General features: G+C 38.1%; 2 protein-coding genes across 3 annotated transcripts in view; both read right to left on the bottom strand.

Annotated features, from left to right (window-relative positions):
• Positions 1–14,032, bottom strand: part of LOC111869845 (nuclear RNA export factor 1) — a 29,729-nt gene extending 15,697 nt beyond the window's left edge. The window contains exons 1-6 of the mRNA XM_023861671.2: positions 13,879–14,032; positions 9,684–9,831; positions 8,488–8,665; positions 6,971–7,057; positions 5,598–5,702; positions 2,975–3,113 (exon numbers count right to left, since the gene is read on the bottom strand). Coding sequence (XP_023717439.1) covers positions 2,975–3,113; positions 5,598–5,702; positions 6,971–7,057; positions 8,488–8,665; positions 9,684–9,831; positions 13,879–13,942 — 721 coding nt within the window. The 5' untranslated portion in view covers positions 13,943–14,032. The remainder of the gene's footprint in view (positions 1–2,974; positions 3,114–5,597; positions 5,703–6,970; positions 7,058–8,487; positions 8,666–9,683; positions 9,832–13,878) is intronic.
• A 5,745-nt stretch (positions 14,033–19,777) lies between these two features.
• The window catches only part of LOC111869850 (protein SERAC1), a 59,188-nt gene continuing 56,095 nt past the window's right edge, over positions 19,778–22,870 (bottom strand). For both annotated transcript variants that reach the window (XM_023861681.2, XM_023861682.2), the window contains one exon: positions 19,778–22,144. In XM_023861681.2, coding sequence (XP_023717449.1) covers positions 22,093–22,144 — 52 coding nt within the window. In that variant the 3' untranslated portion in view covers positions 19,778–22,092. The remainder of the gene's footprint in view (positions 22,145–22,870) is intronic.

The raw sequence follows: 22,870 nt of genomic DNA, 5'->3' as shown, positions 1-22,870 counted from the left end.
TCTAGAGGTAACGTTCCCACCTCATGACTCGTGATACGCGGGTTCAAGTACCCAGCGGAGGTTGTCGAATTTTTAAGGGCGGAAAAATTCAGGGAATAAGTCCTCCGGGAGGGACTTTAAGCTGTGTCCCGTGTCGTAACTTTAAGGCATGTAAAAGAACCTCATATCCCCAAAGGGGATCACTGAGCCTAATTCACGGACGTTTCCTGCCAAACAATAGCCTCTAAGGCCTCTGATAGATGGGGGAAGCATTATAGACACCGCTAAGCAAGTGGCCGAACTCGCTTGCTCAGCGGGACTGATGGTATGCACCATTTATCAGTAGGGTAAAGAGACTGGTAGAATATCATAGAGGGAAGCACAATAGATCAAACTGGTCGCGGTGCATGGGGAAACCCACCCTCTCTAAATAACTAACTACCTACATAGTTAACACAAAAAAAGACCAGTACATTACATGGTGTGTGTGTATTTCATAAAAAGTTACATGCCTTGATAATGACTAACTTGTTCTATCACTCTTCGGCAGTCCCTTCGACTGCAAAAAGCGGTCATATAGCACTGATTATGGGTCCCCCACAATACATATCCCTTGGCCTCTCTCTCCATCCATACCTGGCTACCACCCGTGGACACTGGTGGATCCCTGTACCCTATTTCACGAGTTCATCAAGTGTACATGCTTATGTTCAATACTTGGCATTAGGCAGAAACTAGGTTTCAGCCTTGTCCAGAACACGACAGTATTCCAGGCAGAAGTATATGCCATTAATGCATGTATAATGGAGAATCTAGTTAGGAACTACAGAAATAGGAACATCTACATTCTATCTGACAGCCAAGCTGCACTTAAAGCGCTTGACAAGATCAACACAAAATTGGTCTGGGATTGCCACCAAACTCTCATGGAACTGGCCAAACATAAGAGGGTACAACTGATCTGGGTGCTGGGGCATGAGGGTATTGCTGGAAACGAAATAGCAGATCAGTTGGCCAAGATTGGAGCTGAACATCTGTTCACAGGACCTGAACCAGCCTGTGGCATCTCTATAGGAGTTGCCAGACAGGCAATCAGGGACTGGACATATATGAATCACAAGAAATACTGGGGATCCTTGACTGGACTCATACGAGGGCCCTCTACTAAAAGAGCGAAGGAACCAGCTATAATGGGTGGTAGGACTACTTACAGGACACTGTCACCTCAAAGGACACCTCTTCAAACTGGAACTAAGTAACAGTCCAACTTGTGAGAGGTGTCAAGAAGAAAATGAAACAGCCACACATATCCTGTGCGAATCTGAGGCCTTAGCTTCTTTAAGATTACGTCACTTGGGTCAGTATTTTATGGAACCAAGTGACTATTTCAACGTCCCCACGTACAAAATTCTACGCTTCATTTGAAGCGCAGAATGGTTGAAGGGATAATCAGAATGGGAGGCACAATAGATCACTGTGGTCACAGTGCAAGGGGCAAGAAGGCCCTCCCCTTATCCCCTTATACATTCATTCATATATTCATTACTTCCAAAGCCACAACACAGGCCTTTTCAAACTGATAACAGATAAATTGAGGGACAAGCTGGATGAGCAGGCACATACTACATGATTGGTTATTCACATGCACACCTATTTCATAAAAAATGTGTGGCTTGAGTTGCTGATATGGAATTTAATATTTTCCAAAATTTGTCTAAAAGCAGGGATGCCCAGATTGTGCAAGGAAATAAAATACACTTTCTGTAGTAAGAACATAAAAAAGGTATATCAAAGGAACAGGACTTGTTGATAACTACACAAATAAACTATGTGTCTAATTAACTGACCTAATGATGGTTTTCCATGGACTATTATATTGCACATAACTGTAACTAGAATCCACTTACATTCAAGGACAGATTCTGTACATAAGCTTTAAAGTAACTCAAGTAATTAGGTAAGACCACGCATGAAAGAGATCCATCAATGTAAAAATTAAAAACTTTTTGAACTAAACAGTCATGATCAAATTTTTTCTTTGTATTTTCCAGCAACATTACTTCATTTGGCAGTTTATTAACAGTATAGGGCTATGCCATAGATCAGGTGGCTAGTCACTGGCTTCCCACCACAGTGGCCTGGGTTCCGGGTCAGGTCATGTGGGATTTTTGTGAACAAAGTCATAACGGGGCAAGTTCTCTCCAAGTACTTCAGTTTCACCTGCCAATTTGCATTCCAACAATTGGTCCACAATCATCTATCATCTGGGGCTGCTAAACAGCCAAAGAGTGGCTGTAGTACCAAGTGGACTCAGTCTCACCCCATGAGAAAAATAAAAACAAAACAAAAATTATATACATTATGACATATTTGCACTATGCAGGACACCCCTACCCTGCCAGCGGTGACATAACACCTTCGGAGCGTTGCCGCTGCTACAGTAATAGGCCAGTCAACACCCCGCCCTCCCCCGCGGTGACATAACCAAGGGATGCGACGGTTGCTACAGAGCAGTAAACAACTCTCGACCGTGTTGCTAGGCAACATGTAAACACGGCATCAGGCAACAGGGGTACCCATTACATAACTGTTTTCTGTGTTGTCTGTGCCGAGGCTAAATAAGGTACAGCGAACACTATTCAGTGAGTGAGGAGTGAGTGATTAGTTAGTGAGTAGTGAGTATTGAGCCAGTTACTAGAGAAAGAGTAACCAGTTAATTGCAGCCTAGTATCTGTGATACTGCCGATGGCAGTAATTGTGAGATTGTAAATGGTGTGACTGTAAGAGCGAGTGGAATAAATTCGCTATATCCAATACGGTGTGAAGTTATTTGTCACATTATGCACCAAACACGTGACAATATTAACAGTATACTATTTTTATATACTGGATTTCTGCTAAATCTGGAAGTAACGTATAGCTGGATTCTTAGATCATCCACTGTGTTTGTTAAGATATATCACAGCACATACAGTGTAGATGAGCATTGTCTCACCTGGATCTGTGTGGAAGCGGGACAAATCAAGAGCTTTTAGGTCAGCATTATAACGTTTCACCATTGCTGCCTTTATTTTTTCCTTCAGGGTAGAATTGAGCTCCACATGTGGTAATTCTGGCTTTACTTTTATCACCAGCTGAGCAAACAAACAGACAAATTGTTTAGAACGATTTATACATGTATTTGTTACACTAAGCTCACAGTGATGAGGCACAAGCTATAATCAATACAACATTCAAAGTCAAAACAGATTCACTTCAGTATATGGCAATATCTAAAAATCTTACTGAAGTTTTTTTTTTATCTACAGTGCATTCACAAATCAGAAGTTAATTCAAAATAACTTAATTTCAACTTCAGAAAATCTCACTACAATGGAATATCTCTACTTAACATTTCCTGAGTTAAAATTTTCTCTAATTTAGTCTTGAAACCAATTTCTAAAGCCAACATCTACATATCACTGTTAAACCTCCTTCCCTTACTAAACCCTTTGCATGCAAAAGGTGAGTAGGACTGTTTGGTGTACCTGCATTGCCATAGATGAAGGATTCAGGTCAATGTTAATTACTTAGTACAGCATTTCTGCCAGCAGATGGTAGCAAGTGTGATGTTCAGAGGAAAATATAAGCTTTCCTATTACCTAAATCTCCTATAATTTTAAACTAGCATGTGAAAATACTGTTGGCTTTTTTATGCACAACAGCATTTACTTCAAGCAGCCTTACAATTTCCAGCATGGAGCTCTATCAGAGGATTAGGCAGTCTATGGGTTAAAGCTTTGCCAGTTTCTAGTTCCATTTTATCCTATGCTACAGTAATATTAAATGGAGATTTCACTCAATTATAATACTGATGATCTGCTGGGATTCCATCTGGTGACATAATGATAAACTGCTCCATATGTAAAGGAAGAGTAAGATCAATTTAAAAGAGGTTATGAAAAAAGCAGTCTTCTGGGCTTTGGCGCCGTGTATATGTGGTGTTAACCGACGTTTCGGAGGAACGTATCGCCCCCATCGTTCCTCCGAAACGTCGGTTAACACCACATATACACGGCGCCAAAGCCCAGAAGACTGCTTTTTTCATAACCTCTTTTAAATTGATCTTACTCTTCCTTTACATATGGAGCAGTTTATCATTATGTCACCAGATGGAATCCCAGCAGATCATCAGTATTATAATTGAGTGAAATCTCCATTTAATATTACTGTAGCATAGGATAAAATGGAACTAGAAACTGGCAAAGCTTTAACCCATAGACTGCCTAATCCTCTGATAGAGCTCCATGCTGGAAATTGTAAGGCTGCTTGAAGTAAATGCTGTTGTGCATAAAAAAGCCAACAGTATTTTCACATGCTNAATTCAATTCAATTCTTTATTATTAATGTGCCGAGTCAACAGCCGCAAGGCCAATTACAGACACAGCACAGTGCAAATGAATGAATTACATTATAGTCAAACTTATTAAAAGTCACATACAAATTACAAGTAAGTACTGAGAAGAAATAATAATGAATAATAATAAAAGTATAAGTAAACAAACAAATAGCTGATATGGAATGAAACATAAATATTGTGACATGTTGATCCCTACCGCCCCAGCTCCACGTAGCGGTAACTTAGCGCTCGCGTAATAGGCGAGTAATCACCCCGCAATGCGCAACGCGCGGTGACGTCACGAGCGGAGCCGAAGATAGCCGAGCCCCCGTAACCTGGTAACTATGCAATGCTAATCAACAGCGGTGACGTCACACTAGCAACGGCGTCCTAGGCTATACGCCACGTCACACTAGCAACAGCGCAAGGCTACATAAGTGGACTCCACAGCAGCTACGAGTTCAGTTGAAACAGAGCTACAGCCGCGTGTGCGATAACCAGTGATAACCAGTCATATCTGGAGTGTGTATTTCAGGGAGACTTGTATAGCTCCCGCGTTAGTAGTACGTGAAGACAAGTGAAGACAGTGTTAAGAGATTTGTTGTAGGGTTTGTAAAGTGTGGAAACCCGTGATATTGTGATAATTAATTGTAGCCGTTATTTGTAGATTGTTAAATAAACCCAATTAACCATCTCTACGGCGTCTTCGGTAACGTAAACACGTTACAATATTTAATAAAAATACTAACAGTTATATTATATATAAAATTTGTTTGGGTAGAACATTCCTGGCTCCGAATACGTCAACATCCCTGCAGACAACATTAGCAGCTGATGCGCATCTAGCAGAGGGACAATTTTTAAATAAGGAGCAAACATTGAACAATGCAAAATCTCTGATATACCGAGCAGGAACTCGGAGACCAACAATTTGCATGGCAGATGGGCAGAATTTAGAGCCAAAATAAACTTGAATAAGAAAGAGAGCATTTGTCACCATACTTAAGAAATAGGGATACTTTATCCCACATTCAGGAAATCAAAGAACAGTATCTGTAGAATTCTACAAGACACATCCCTTACAATTGGTATCATGTATAAATGAAATCTTTAACATGTGTAAGTGAATAACAAAATGACAGTTTTGATGATCAGCACAAAATTCAAACATGTACAGAAAAATATGCATTCATTTGATCCCCAATACTGAGATATTCACACATCTGTCCCCACAACATACCCTAAATCCTTTTATTGTGGTGATCTTCCTGTCAGCATTGTCCAACCTTTCTGCGGCCTCTGAATCATCAACAAAAAAAGAGGAATCTATTCCACGAACTTCATACTGCAAAAGAGAAGTGCCCATAACAAATCAGATCCTACATCACTATCCTGAGATTTCTCAGTTTTCCTCTGTCCCTCCAGCAAATTTCCAGGAAAGTATCTCAATTCCAAGACAACTGCTTCATCCCAAATAATTTCCAATGCATTATTCATCAATCATCATACTATTCAACATTACATAACCCAAATACTGTCATCACAAAAATCACACACAAGTAATCCATCTGAAGTCATTACTACCTCTGCAACCTAAAATTCCAAGAATGTAAGCAATGTTTGGTATTTAATCAGTTACAACGCTAGAAACCTATTTTGAAAAATGTAGAAACCCACAATAATGTCACTCACCCCATAACAGAAAACCTATCTTGGATTAAAATTATAACAAGTGAAAATGGTAACAGAAGTCATACAAGTTATAATTGTACAATACTGCAAAAAACTTTACCTACATTAGATACTGTACATAATTCAGTATCTGTTACTGACACCCAAAATGAGAATTTCATATTTTATAAATATTTTTTATTGTTTTTATATAGTCAGTTGAGACCAGACCCGGGATTGAACCCGGGCCGCCACAGTGGGAAGCCAGTGACTAACCACTCGAGCTATGGCATGGCCTTGTTGCAGAATGGTGGCTTGATTCTCAGCAGAGCATGATTCAGAATTTACCTCATATGTTGTTAATTATTTTAGGAATGAATTTCAACTGACTGATTTACATATCTGCACTCATTTCTGTAGAAACAGTTCCCTGAACTGCTTATATAACTGTATACAGTGAGCCTTATGAGATGAACAGTTTCTTGATGAAATTTTGCATAAATCTTTATTTTGTATAACAAAAGCCACTCCCCAAGAGGTTCATTAAGTAGGGATTTCACTACAATCTGTTAATAAGGTAAAATATAAAGTCATCCCTGGAGTTAATTAATTAAGCACCATGCAATGAATATGTACGGGGGAGCTGTAGTTCCACCATTCTTAGCTTCAGTACCAGATGCAGATGAATGGTCAGCTTCAAGCTCCTGCCGATTTACTCTAAGGAAACAGCTCCTCATATTCTTTGTATGGGAGGCTGTTTGGGCCCCAGAGCTAGTCTGGATGCTATACAGAAGAGAAGAATCTCTTGCCCCTACTAAGAATGGAACCCAGTCCATAGCCTATTCACCATAATGACTGTGCTATCCCAGTTCCCGTGTAAACTGACAATCCTGATAAAAACTTATTAGCAGTAACATATTGAGCAAATGACAGAGAACTTACTTTGAGCGGAATGAACGCTGTTGGTGCAATATGTGCCAGTAATGTCTTCAGTATGTACTCTTTAGTATATCTGCCACCATAAGGAATCTGAAAGCAAGCATATCCAATATATTAATCAAAATGTGCTAGAAAAACTAACAGAGTTTAATATCTCCATTATACGAGGGGCGTTCAAGTTCTAAGGTCTCCAATTTTTTTTTCTCAGGACTGGGAGCAGATAGACACATGCAGTTTAGTTTAAAATACGTGTGCACTCTTTCTGAATGCGTGACAGAGATGGCAGCACTGTACGGCACGCAGAACTCTAGTGGTGGCGGTGAGAGTGAGGAGTGTTTTTGATACCTAAAATGGCGACGTTTTCGTTGCAAGAACAGCGAGTAATCATTCGTTTTCTCCACTTGCGTGGTGCTACACCCATTGAAATTCATTGCCAGTTGAGTGAGACATGTGGTGATGGTGTCATGAATGTGAAAAATGTGCGTTTGTGTGTGCAACAGTTCGAAGAAAGCCGAACGTTGTGTGACAACAAACCAAAACAATCTTGGCCTCACACCAGCCGGTCTGACAACATGGCCGAGCAAGTTGAGAATGTTGTTTGGAGGATCGCCTCCAAAGTTGGCATTTCCATGGGATCTGTGCACACAATGTTGCATGAAGACCTGTGAATGCAGAAAGTGTCCTCCAGGTGGGTGCCACGAATGCTGGCGGATGACCACAAGGCTGCGCGCATGGCAATTTGCCAGGCGATGTTGACCCGTGATGAACGCATGAATGGGACTTTCTTTTCATAAATTGTGACAATGGATGAGACATGGATGCCGTTTTTCAATACTGAAACAAAGCGCCAGTCAGTTCAATGGAAGCACACAGACTCACCACCACCAAAAATAATACCGGGTAAGTGCCAGTGTGGAAAAAATGATGGTGGCCATGTTTTGGGACAGCGACGGCATAATCCTTACTCACTGCGTTCCAAAGGGCACTACGGTGACAGGTGCATCCTACTAAGATGTTTTGAAGAACAAGCTCCTTCCAGCACTGCGAGAAAAACGGCCGTAAAAGGCTGCACGTGTGCTCTTTCACCAGGACAATGCACCAGCGCATCGCACATATGCGACGCGGCAGTTTCTTCGTGAAAACAACCTTGAAGTGGTTTCTCATGCTCTCTACTCACCTGACCTGGCTCCTAGCAATTTTTGGCTTTTCCCAAGATGAAAGACACTCTCCGTGATTGCACGTTCACCGGTCGTACTGCTATTGCATCAGCGATTTTCCAGTGGTCAAAACAGACTCCTACAGAAGCGTTTGCAGTGGCCACGGAATCATGGCGTTGATGTTGTGAAAAATGTGTACAGCTGCAGGGAGATCACGTTGAAAAGTGACAGAAGTTTCAAATTTTTTGTATGATTATTGTGTGAGAAAAAAAATCGGAGACCTTAGAACTTCAACGCACAACGTAAATAGTATGTTTACAACATCATAACTGCATATTACAAATACAACAATGTATGACTTACCGTTACTTTATACCAGGAAGTTGAGCTCTCTGAAAATTTTTTTGAGCTGAAATGGGTGGACAAGGGTATACTGCGACGACCTGATCTCCTCCTGCTGGCTGAACCCCTGCCACCTGCAGTCATACCACCACCAAAGCCTGCTCCTTCCTTATTCCGACCCCTTCTGACATATGGGTTGCTGAAAAATTTATGATGGTGCAATTTCTATTAGTTTTTAAAATCAGGGATGATATATCTAAAAGTCTTATTCTGTTACAGTTTAAGGTGGAAATGTGGACTTCATTAATACCTTATGCACCTTCCTTGGCAACGCTGATTTCTGTCATGATGAAGAATTATCCCACATTAGCATTCCTTACATGACCAGTCCTAAATGGATTATCAAATTATTTTCATGCCAAAATGTTCATCAATTGTGCATGAAAGAAAATTCAATTCATGAATACTAATGATATTCTTTAACTTAAGGGATAGCATTTAGACTTCAAGTTTACTAGCCAATAGCCTGAATTCTTAGAAGCCTTTAAATGTTTGAAACACAGCATTTAAAGAATCATGACATTATAACCTCCAAGACCATACCCTTTGTTCGAATCACAGTTACTGTAATGGGAATGAGGTTTTCAGACATAGGAGAATACTCTAGAGCTGCGATTTTCTACAAAAATCAACAGTTCATAAAACCATGATTTCACTGCCACCAAAAGACACTAAGGGGTTCTAAGACACAGCTAAAAACTGATTATCACCATAAAACTACATACTCAGAACAAAACAAAAGAAAAAACGTCGTGGCCTGTAGTCCACAAGCAAACTATACCAACCGAGCGACCACCACTTGTCAGCTAAGTTAGTGCCAACTTTTGCAGAGAGAGGGTGTCACATGGTCAGCGCAACGAATTCCCAGTTTTTAATCTCGGTTTTCTAGACTAGAACCGCTATTTCCTTGAAATAGCTCATCAGTTATCCTCAACAGGCTGAGTGGACCCCGTTCCAGACCCACTACTTCTCAGAAAATCTGGTAGCGCCGGGAATCGAACCCGGGACCTCTGGATCTGTAGCCACGAACTCTGTCCACTGGATCATAGAGGCGGTTCAGAACATTGAACAAAAATTAAAAATAATAGAAATAAATCTTTAACGTCTCCTTAGAAAACAATTATGTCTCTCACATGGCAAAAAAAGACCGTACTTACAACCGCGTACTTCCGCTTGAGCTTTGCACACCCATAACAACATCAGCATCAAGTATGGACACATCTCGCATCCTTGTATGTGAATAATTTTTTGAGTAGTGATGAGAAGTTATTCCCCGAAGAGCATCACGGACACGGTCATCATGCTCTGTAAAGGAGGAGACCATTTACTATGCATATAGATATTACATTGGCCTTGGACACTCCATATGCCAAATGTATATAATGTCTTATCAAACATTAAATTTCAACATACAATGATGAAGAAAACCTCAAATGGGTTTTAATCACCCTACGATTTTTGTAATCATTGTGAAATAGAATATAACTTTCTCCAAAAGAACTCTACTTTCAAAATAGTAACAAAACTTCAATCTCAAATATTACAGCCCTTTGTAAGGATGCCATATTCATCTGAGGTAAAAGAAAAGCAATAACAGCCATTAAAATACCTTAAAACTTTCCTAGGTTACACATGAATAAGTGTCTTCTAATTTTCCATACAATAAATACATATATACATACATAAAAACAAGGATTTAAAATCATTTATAAATTTGTAGGAGATATTACAACCAATAATTTGTTAAAATTCAGTTATGCAGGTTGTCACTGCATTATGTGATTATGGTGGTGGTATATTCTTTTTGCTGTCTCACGCGTTTTTTGTTTTTGAGTGTCACTAAGAAGCTCTGCAGGCTAGCTGCAGTTCCTGGTAGTCGAAGCACTTGATGGTTTAGGTACTGGAGATGGGTAGCCTTGTGCATTTTGAGCTCTGTAGACAACAGACAGCAGCACACTGTTTACTGGTGGACACAGAGAGTACTGTCGGCGAGATGTATCAGTATTCCCAAGTTTATACTGCACGTGTTCAAGCACTGAAGGATTTTTGTAGCTTTGCTAATGTGGAACATCACACCACAACATGACGGCTTTCTCTTATGCCTGCAGTTACAGGGACCGTCGTTGTGTACCAAACTCTTACTTCACATTTCTATCAATTGAGAAGTTCCCTACCATTCTGAAGAACTTCTCTAAAGTAAAAAACCCTTTCCATATTAATTTTTCTATAAAATCAACTGAGATGTTTAATGCTCACATACAGGAACTTGAAAAAAAGGGACTGTTTCAGCAACAGAAGGGAAATACATAACTGATGCCTTGTTGGTGACAGTTGACAACAAGTCTCCAAGCAACAAATCTTCTCATCGAGATGGAAGATGCAGGTGAAGTAACATCACATCAGTTTTGACTTCCATGCCGGCAACTTTTATGGCACAACTAAATACATTACAGAATGGATCCTTACACTTCATGATATGAAGTTAATGTCATGGATAACATTACACAAAAATCATACCTGGGAAGATGTTAGTAAGTCACTATCATTTATGAAGAAGAAAATAATCCTTACTGAGCCACCTGATGAAACTGGATTCGATGAATACTGTTGAGTTTCAAAATACATGAACAAGAATTTCGGCATTTTAAAGAAGAAAATACTAGCACCGTCACAGAAATGCAGCTGCGGAAACTGTTTTCACTCGTAAATGTCTTCTGGATAGATGAAATAAATTGGTTACAAGTGTCCACTACGAAATAAACAATTTATGCTACATATACAACTTTACCAAACTTCTGTTAGGGCAATTTTTTTCTTTCAGAATTCTCTACATCATTCTAACTCCCTACACGCACCAATCACCACAAACATGAGTAGGGATGCATCGTTTATGGTTATGAAACAGATGCTTTAGTGTAGCCCCAGATTACAGGCAAAATGAAAATATAACAAGCAAATTCTTAAAACATTATGTGTATAGGCTCAGTTCAGTTCAGTTCAGTTTATTGTAATATTCCATCAATCAAGAACAGGCTACAAATGCCACCAGTCTGATATAGAACCAGTCACAGATATACAAGACACCAAACACTCAAAGAACATACAATATATAATGAAGGGACATATGCTATTGGAATGAGGATATTTAACCATCTTCCTATAAATATAAAATCATTATCATATAAAATTGAATTGTTGAAACCAGCATTAAAGAGATATCTTTGCTCGTGGTCATTTTATTGATTAGAGGAGTATTTTAATCAAAATAATTTGTAAATACTGATTGGATGTAAATGGGATTAACTGTATGTTATATTTTTTAATTATGTTTATCACTTAGTATTATGTGATGTTGTTTTATGATTAATGTTTAATGATTGTGACGAATGAACTTGGAGTAGTAAGAAGTAAAAGGTTGTATTTCTAACAGTGTATGAATCTATGTTGTTGTGATATGGCTTGATTTAATGTTACACCATGTATCTTTTTATGTTTTGTATGAGATTGTATAAGTTTGACTAGCTCTATATCCTATGGGTGCTAAAGCCCCTGTACAGGATTTGTGGAGTTATTTAATAACAATAAATAATAAACAATAAACAACACCTGTTTTGAATATTAAAGCGTCAGTCATACAATTAGAAATCAAAACAACTCAACATATTACATTGTGAACTGGAAAATAAATCAGTCACTAAATACTAATGTATACGATTAGCATAAAAGTATATTAAGTAAGAGCCCTACAAAACATTTTACATTCTGTAACATTGATTACCGGTCCTTTCTAATCAGTTTAATAAAAACCTAAAATTTAAAATAAAAGTAAGAAGAGGCAAAATGGAATTACTCACAATGACTGTGATAAGTATATAATATCACAAATACCAAAGGGAATAGAATAACCCATTTTATTTACTGTTAAGAAACTCCTGCAATGAGTAAAAGGAATTTTCTAGTAAGTACCTTTTTAATGAAGATTTAAACAGTTTCTTCTTGTCTATGATGCCTTTCAAATGGGATGGAAGCTGATTAAAAGTCTTAATGCCCATGTAATAAACATCTTTTTGATAGACATTCTTGGTTGTGGGAAATGAAAATTATTTTTGCTTCTGGTATTTATACTATGCAAATCTGTGTTAGTTTTAAATAACTCTCTATTATCTGATACAAAAGTTAATAATGAAAATATGAATTGGGAATATAATGGTAATATGTCCATATACTTAAACAGTTCTCTACACAAGTCTTTTTTTCTGGAATTAGTGATAATTCTTATTAACCTTTTTTGCAGTCTAAATATACTGTCACTATAAGAAGAGGTGCCCCAGAAAATTAACCCATACGTCATAATGCTGTGAAAGTAAGCAAAGTAAATCATCCTCAAGGATTCAAGTGATACAAAGGGTCTAAGTGTCATAATTGTATAGGAGGCTTTACATAATTTTACCTTGAGACCATGAATATGGTTTTCCCAGGACAGGGAATCATCAATAGTAATACCTAAGAATTTCATTAGTGTATTAGCACTGCCTACAATTCCATAAAATTCCAATTTCTTCAATAGTATGTCGTGGTTGATACAATCGAAAGCCTTTTCTAAATCACAAAAAATACCCCCGAAAAATGACTTATTATTTAATGCCTGCAGAATGTCATTTACTAAGATGAATGTTGGTTTTTGTGTAGAGGACTTGATTACAAACCCAAACTGTTCTGTAGATAATATATTATTGTTAATTGCATGTTCTAAGATTCTTGCATGAATAACTTCCTCAAATATTTTAGAAAAGGTTGCTAATGGTGAAACAGGTCTATAATTCTTAATATCTTTTTTTGACGCCCTTTTTGAATAGCGGTATTATTATAGAATATTTCATTCGCGAAGGAAAATTACCTGATAAAATTGTTCTATTGCAGATATGATTGAGTGGGGCAGCAATAAAAGGAGAACTTATTTTTAAAATTTTGGGAGAAATTTCATCATACCCAGATGAGTTTTTAGGTTTTAGGGCTTTAATGATTTTAGCAATCTCCTTAGTCGATGTACGGTCAAAAATTAAATTTGGAAAGGGATTCTTAAAGACTCTAAATAGGTAATCCATACATTCATTATCACAGTGGTCTTTACTATTGATGATGGATTTTATTTTATCAGCTACAGAGAGAAAGTAGTTCTGAAAGGCATCGGCTATGTTTTGTGCTTCTTTGGTGTTATTGCATTACCAATGTCTACAGATTGAATTACCTACACTCTCCTGAGGTAAGAGGAAAACCCATTGTAAATACAAATACGTCTGGTGCGTACGTGGCTCAATAATGGCTGCATTTCGTGTATACAGCTTAACTTACCACTGTACTTTCCTTCCCATCCTTCAGAGTCCCATATCCTGTTCACTTTACCACGCTTTAGCATGACTGTAATTTAAAATGAAAATGTCTTCACACACTTTATTCACCAGACTATTTTGTCTGCTTTCGTACACTTCCAACTCCAACACAAATAGTCGGTCGTGAGGTCACGAAAGCATTACCATTACCATCTTTATTTACCTCTGATAACTATATACAAACTGGTTGCCAGCTCCGAGAGTTTGATCGACAAGAAGGTAAGCTGTCATAGTACCTACTTCTGCCTACTGGTTCGCCTCACTCCCCTCGCCAAGGAACCCAAAGTTCACAAGAATAACAATAAATAATTTTGCATCCTGATATCATCTGTGATTTGGTTGGTAAAGTTGAGAAGATAGCAAGAAAACCATAGGTTACACAGGAGATGGAAGAATATCAACAATTAATAAGGCAAGAGGAAATACAGGAGACTGAGGAATGAATTGAAAAGAGCCACGGACAGGGCCAAAAAGGAATATCTTGAGAAGATATGTAATGAGATTATAGAATTTCAAAGAACAGGACGTTATGATTTGATGTACATGAAGACAAAAACTAGGCTGGAAAGAGAATCATGGGATTCAAAATATTGGCATCGAAGACTCCCAGGGGAATAGAATATTAGATCAGAGGCAAGTGCTGAAAATTTGGGAAAATTATATTACAGAACTCTATGATCGACCTAATCGGCCAGAAACCTTAGAAGTTGAACCGGAAGAAGAAGTAGATACAGACGAGAAAGGACCATATATTTTACAAAGTGAGGTGGAAAAAGCTATCAAGGAAATGAGGAAGGGAAAGGCTACAGGAGATGATGATGTACCTGGAGATGTGCTCAAGTTACTGGGAGAAGGTGGTTTGAAAACACTGACAAAACTAATGAACACCATATATGAAAGTGGAGAGTGGCCCAAGGACTTTACAGAAGTTACAATGATTGCCTTAAAGAAAAAGACAAAAGCTACAAAATGCAGCGACCATCGCACAATAAGCCTTATTGCACATACAGCAAAGATAATAGCAAAGATACTTAAAAGAAGAATTGAAAGGAAAATAGAGGATGTACTTGGAGAAGATCAGTTTGGATTTAGAAGAGGAAAAGGAACCAGGGATGCAATTGGGATGATGAGAATTATAGCGGAACGAACTTTGGAGATAGATGAAGAACTGTGTGTTTGCTTCATAGACTGGCAGAAGGCATTTGACCGGGTAAACTGGACCAAATTAATGCAGATCCTGAAAGAAACAGGTATCGATTGGCATGAAAGAAGATTGATTAGCAAATTGTACATGGATCAGAAAGTTAGAGTACGACTGGACAGGGGGGAGACAGGAAGTGTGCAGATTGGAAGAGGAGTTCGACAAGGATGCTGTTTATCACCAATTCTGTTCAACTTGTACAGCGAATGCCTTACCAAGGAAGCTCTGGATGGGCTCGGTGACTTCAAAGTAGGAGGGCAAATTATTCAAACTGTGAAATATGCAGATGACCTTGTGTTAATGGCTAAGGAAGAAACTGTGCTACAGGGCATGATTGATAGACTAATTGAAATTGGAAGGTGCTATGGCATGGAAATGAATGTGGAGAAAACAAAAGTAATGAAAATTTCGAGACAACCAACCCCAGTCACAATAAAGATAGACCAAAAACAAGTGGAGAATGTGAAATGTTTTAAATATTTGGGTAGCTTGTTAACAGATGATGGAAGGTGTACTTGTGAAATTAAATCCAGGATTGCCATGGCAAAAGCTGCATTTAGCAAGAAGAAGAATCTTTTTACCAGCAAATTGGACTTAAATTTGAGGAAGAAACTAGTGAAATGCTACATTTGGAGCATAGCTCTGTATGGGGCTGAAACATGGACACTTAGGGCAGTAGATCAGAAACATCTGGAAAGTTTCGAAATGTGGTGTTGGAGAAGAATGGAGAAGATCAGTTGGACCGATTATGTGAGAAATGAAGAAGTGTTAATTAGAGTCAGTGAGCAGAGGAATATCCTACATGAAATAAGAAAACGGAAGGCTAATTGGATTGGTCATGTTTTACGCAGAAACTGCCTTCTAAAAGAAGCTATCGAAGGAAAGATAGATGGGCGGATAGAAGTGACAAGAAGACGAGGAAGAAGACGTAAGAAGATGCTGGATGACCTTGGGGACAGAAGAGGATACTGTCATTTGAAGGAGAAAGCTCTAGATCGCATTAAGTGGAGGAATTGTTTTGAAAGAGACTGTGGACCTGTCGTCTTGACAGATTACTGATGATGATGATGATGATGATGATATCATCTACTGCAGAGGCTCTTATGCCGTTGTTATTTTTTTTGGAACTGAGTTTAATATCACTACTCATATCCACTGGAAGGGATATGAGTGAAGTGACATTAAAATCTGTTCCAAGGAAAAGAACTCAACAGAGTAAGAACCTCTGCAGTACAAGAGATTAGGTTGCAAAATTATTTATCAGGAGAAAATTTCTCACCAGTGCCTGTAAAGTATGAACATTTCATTTACATCAATCCTTAATGATATGCACTTGACCTTGTGAACTATAACATACATAGAATACTTGTGTTTAAGAAAGCCAAAGGGGATGAAACTTGAAAGAAAGTCTGTTTCAGAGATACTTCATTGTGACGATCGTGACTTCAGATCAAGTTGTCGTTCGACACCATATTGGGTCCGAGCGGTCCAAGGTTCTCTGTGACGCCATGTAGTCTGGTACAAGTATATCGCTGGATTGTTGGTAAACTTCTACCAGACTACACGGAGTCACACCGCAGGCGGTAGTACTTATTACCTGTCCAGTTTACTTCACTGCACATAAAGATGTGGAACAGAACAAATAATAAAAACCTTTCTTATTATTATCAGGCCGCGCCATAGCTAAGCGGTTAGTCATTGGCTTCCCATCACGGTGGCCTGGGTTCGATCTGGGGTCTGGTCAAGTGGTATTTGTGGTGGACAAAGTAGCGCTGGGGCAGGTTTTCTCTGAGTACTTCAGTTTCCCCTGCCAATCTTCATTCCACCAATTGCTCCACAATCACCCTCACCTATCATCTGGGGCTGGTACAATAGGCCAGAAGTGGCCACAGTACAAAGGACTTAGTCCCACCCCACTAGCTATAAAAATAATTCTTATTATTATTTTCTGATTGACTTCAGCTCAGACTCTTTGCAAGATATGTCCATGCACTTTTGTACATTATCTTTGTGACACTGGGAATAATAAGATAATTTTATTATTTATTTGTAATTTATTCAACAGCATTTCCTGAACTCGCACCATATAACACTGAATGAACAAATGCCAGTGAACAATGAACTGGGAAAAATGGAAAGGAAGTGGTACTATCCTGTCATTTGTTTTCAACAGACTGAAAAAAATCACAAAAATGTTGGTCAAGATAATCATATCCTGGATCAGATTTCAACCAAACACATCCCAAATTAAGGCAGAAGCATTCCTGCTTGGGTACAATTGCACTGTGATAAATAAGTTAAACACTAAAGTAAAAAATTACATTTCTTCATAATTTATTTTCTCTAATAAATTTAACATTTATCTTACCTGGTTACTCAAAACAATTCATTATTGAAAATAAACAGCAAATGCTCCTTTGAATTGAAATAAAGGAACACTGCATATATCAGTGTAACAAGCTGGAATGTGAATATGTTCTATGTTAACTTTTCTGAACAGCGGTACCTTAATAACATTCATAAAACTTTATTTCCTGATTTCCCACAGCACTGTCACTGAACCATATCCTGAGAAAGATGGATCCAGCCCTCAATGTTGCATGCAGTGCTGTACATGACTGAAAGTAAATTAATTTTATNACAATTCAAAATAATATAATTGAATTTATAAATTTATTGTTAAAAATATTATTTAGTTGCAATTATATCAATAAAATTACACATTTTGCGGTGAACATCTGAAAATAGACACTGTTTGTGGTGATCATGAAACTGGGGAAATTCTCAAACCAATGCAGCAGAGGGTGTGCAACATGAAACTAATATCTGCAACAAAGAAAGCCTCATATAGTCTCTATCCATAGTTCTACAGCTTCTTGATGATGCTCAGCTGCAGCCTGCCCTTGTTTGCAACCCGAATAATTCTGTTTCTTTCTATTAGTCACAACATGTTCACATATTCCTATTTAATTAATGAAACTGATGGTGTAACAGAATAAATTATTTTAAAAAATTTGTAAAATTAAATGGCTATGCAGATTTGAATGAAATTCATATAAGCTGTGTAGAACACATCCAAGTACATTTTCAGTTCAGCAAATATATATTTTCCACTTCAATGTTAAAAACGAACATTTTTTATACTACTCACTTGTTGAGCATTTCATTTGATATTACAGCTGAATTTCTGAAATCTACAGAATGGCCATTACATTTTCCATATTTAACTTAACAGGTGAAAAATACTATATTGTAGCATCATATTGTGCATGTGAAATTTCATTTTATTCCATCACCACAACAGGTAATGTGAATTGTAACCGTACATCCCTCACTGAAAATCATTTAATTGTGGTTATGACCAATTTATGTATTCTTTTCACATCCTGAAAGATACTCCTCTGGCGAGATACCATCCCAGGACTGTCTAGTTGTAATTCAACATTGTCCTCCTTAGGCTTAGTGTGTCACTATTGTCATTAACATCACCAGTTTGCTCCTAGGGTTATAAATCCATGGGTTGACATTGTGTGAGACTGGCCAGTAGGAGTCTTGAGTTCCCTGCTCATGTGTCTTGGATACCTGAAAAGTTTTAAGATAGACAGCTGTCTCTTGTTTTTTTTTTTTTCTTGCTTTTATTTTATGGCCACTAGGAAACTTGCGAAAAGAGGCGGTCGGTTATAGGGAGCGGAGGTGGACAGTTGAAATGTAGACGCAGAACAGAGAAGGGGGTGACAGTAGGAGGTAGCGAGTAGTGTGTATGGCCAGCGAGCTGGGAGCGAATTGGTGTAAATAAAAGTAATGATGATGGTGGAAGTGATGACTGAAAGGCTAGCTTGAAGGAGGATTAATGTAAAGATTGACAATCATTGTAAGCAATTCCAATTTAAGACAGTAATACACAGTGTTGGTTCTGGAGACTCCATAATTCATAAACACTGAAGTGTATTCGCCTCCTAGTATCTGAAACGTCCTGTATCCCTGGGACAAAGAACTCATCTCGAGTGATAGTTGTGGCATCTGTACGTCGGCGGTCAGCTGCAGAACCTTCAATACATTCATTGAATGCATGGAATAAAACAAAGAAATTAAAAAGAGAGAACCATTTTGGCATCTAGAGTTACTGCAACAAAGTAATGAAAATTTGTAGCCTCTCATATCATATGGTAATGTATAGACTTGTTGTTGGGAGGTGACTCTGTAAACATCAGCCATTGCTAGGTAAAGTCTGTATGAAATAATGGAGATGTCATGATACCGTTGCTATGGAGCTCCTGCAGCTCATGCATGCATGGTGACCTCACACAACAATACTAGAGGTGACGCAGGTGGCGTTTTCTGTAGGCCCACTCTGAGGCTATGTTACTCAACCAAACCATGTTCAGTTGAGTGAGTGCAGTGCAGTTGAGGGTTCATCCGTGGAGTGTTAACCAGTGAGCAATGAAAGCTCCATGTCTAAGATTCATTGCCAGGAAACATCTAGGGAATATACTGCAGAGGAATAGCCATTGTGGAGAGCTGTTACCAAGTAAAGGCCAGTGGAAATAGACTGAGAAGACTCAGTGTTGAACAATTTGTGGTGTGGAAATCAGCAATAGGGTAATAAATTTTTGTAGTTATGAACTGTAAGTGGTCAGTAAATCTATTCACCAATCCAGTCCCCATCTATAGTCACTAATACATGTGACAATATAATAACATCCAATCTGCCATTGACCAATGGGAGGGGGGGGCAGATTCAAGTCATAATTGAAGAAAATTGGGTTCCTATTCAACAATGATTCCATGTACCTTGGAATAACATTAGACAAAAAATAGCTGGACAAGGCTATTAACAAGACATATAAGGCCTTCTAGACATGGAGAGGCACATTTGGAAAGACCTGGGGACTGAAACCAAAGGTGGTATATTGGATATACACTGTGGTAGTGAGACCCATAATTACCTATGCTGCCACTATATGGTGGTCTAGAGTTAAACTCAAAACAAGTCAGGCAGAACTAAGCAAATTGCAAAGGACGGCCTGCTTGGGAATTACGGGAACAATGAGAACAGCTCCAACAGCTGCAATGGAAATCTTACTAGGACTCCCCCCACTGCATCTGCAGATGAAAGCAGAGGCAAAGTTAGGAAATTACAGATTACATTGCAATGATCAATAGAGACCTACATGCATACATGATTCAGGACATGAAAAAAGAACCCATCCTACAGATAGGGGTCTGATAAAATGATACCAAAACATGTCTATGATAAACCCTTCATGATCAGATTTCCTGATAGAAGTGAGTGGAAGGAGGGGTTTCAACCCAATAGAAGGAGGGACTAATCTGATATACAGATGGTTCCAAGACAAATAAAGGCATTGTAGCTGGGGTGTATTGTGATGGAACAGGGCAGAAACATAGTTTTGGACTTATTCAGTACACAGTATTCCAGGCAGAAGTGTATGACATTAAGGCATGCGCAGTTGAGAATTTAGATAGAAACTATAAAAATTGTAACATGTGTATCCTGTCAGATAGTCAAGCTGCAATTAAAGCACTTGGTACACATCAAATCACTTGAAAAATTTGTCTGGGACTGACACCAATCCCTCATACAACTGACCAGACATAACAGAGTTCAACTGATATGGGTGCTAGGTGATGAGGGTAGTGTTGATAATGAAACGGCAGATCAGTTGGCAAGCACAGGATCTGAACATGCGTTCACAGGACCTGAACCAGCTTGCGGCATCTCATTTGGAGTTGCCAAGAAAGCGATTAGGGACTGGACTAACAAAAATCACAAAAATCACAAAAAATCACTGGGAATCCACAATTGAACTCAAACAGACAAAAGGGATTTATATCAGGACCCTCTGCCAGAAGAATGAAGGACCTGTTGAAATTAAACAGAGATCAATTAAGCTGGGTGGTAGGATTAATTACCAGACACTGCCACCTAAAAAGACACCTTTTCAAACTGAGACTGACAGATGACCCAACCTGTGAAAGGTGCCTACAAGAAGACAAATCAGCCACATATATCCTATGTGACTGTGAGCCCATAGCTTACTCTAAAAATTTCATCACTTGGGTCAATTCTTCATGGAACCAAATGACTTCTATGACACCCCCTTAAATAAAGTCCTACATTTCATTTGAAGTGTAGGATTAATAAAGGGTTAATCCAAAGGGGAAGCACAATAGATCATTGAAGGAGGCAGTGCAATGGCCGGATTTTATAGCCCACCCCTCACATACTCAACAATGATTCCAATAAAAAATGTAACTTAATTAGAAAAAAAATGCATATTTTTAACATTCAAAATGGAAAATATTTTTCTGTGTAATCAATGTACAAAACTGAATAACTTCTTTTAACATGTTCTCATGAATGGTCTGCACAACTTCAATGAGTTTCATTTTTCATATCTTAAAGACTGAACCCTTCTGTCATTATTTTTGTAACAAATGGGCTGTATTTCTTTTTCACCACAATAACCTGCAGTTACTACACTAAATCTGTATCAGACATTACAAAATATTTCAAATTTTAACTAATATAAATCTTGTAAAGGTTTTAAAAATTAATCACATCATAATTTTCCAATGACATGAACATAAAATGCCACTCTGTGCAAGAAAATCGTGGCTTTCTTTCAACTTACTGCCCTGCATGACAAGTTTCCATAATTAATATTTAATACACAGTTAAAAACATCAAACTGTCAGCATGACAGTACTAAAAATATGAAGAATTGTTTGAAATAAATATATTATTACTATAAAGTAAGGAAAACTGAATTCCCAGGTCATTATTCCTGTTGAGGCACTTACGGAGAACTATCGACTTTCTATATGAAATATAGAGTAATGAGAAATACACGAAAGAAGAAGAGTAAAAAAAATACATAGTCGGAAGAAACCGAAGTCATAATTTAGGTTAGAGTGTTGAGTAGCTGGAATGTCCTAAATGTTGAACATCCATCAGACACTTTTGTTGATGAGACTGGCAAGCTCTCTGTACAGGAAGCACCGCCTGTAACATGAAAAAGAATACCAGTGATTTCCACATACAATTTCCTCTCAGGGCCACTTCTGAGAGAAACAATGGGTTGTCATATTTACTGAACTAAATGTTTGTAGTTGCATGATAAGTTGGTACAGTGGCGCCATGACAATGAAGGTGCCAGTACCAAAACAGTAAAACTTTTCGTAGTTATGAAGTATATATCTGACAATATTATATTTCAGCATCCTGTTACACTCACACAATATATATGGACAAATACCGTCTTAAGTGCAACAATTTTATTGTAGTTTCTACTTCTTTTTCCTCCTCCACACTACATGTTTCGGCCCTAAATGGCCATCATCAGGTGTGTATCACTCACGTAACTGTTACACTGCTTGTTAAAAATGTAAAAATCCCAGTCTTTCTAATTGTATAAAATCTTTGTTAATCTACACGCGTCGATTTGATTTTTAAATTAGCACTTTTTAAACCTTAATTCAAGTTAAAATGTCTATAAGATCTTTGTTCTCTTTCTTTTTCAAATTAAAATTTTTCAGGGTACATGCCCTATATCTACGGTGCTGCAGCGGCCACTTCTTGTTTTTATCGCTGTTCATGTGTTGTCTGTAATATACAAATATTTGTGTTACTATCTTATGTTATGTCTTGTTATGTTATTCTTATATGTTTATACTGTTATTTGTACTTACTCAGTGTAGGCGCTCTCTGTGTGTGTCGCTGCTTATCTTT

Source organism: Cryptotermes secundus, unplaced genomic scaffold (assembly GCF_002891405.2).
Source record: "Cryptotermes secundus unplaced genomic scaffold, Csec_1.0 scaffold286, whole genome shotgun sequence".
Taxonomy (NCBI): domain Eukaryota; kingdom Metazoa; phylum Arthropoda; class Insecta; order Blattodea; family Kalotermitidae; genus Cryptotermes; species Cryptotermes secundus.
This window is presented reverse-complemented; position numbering and strand designations above follow the sequence as displayed.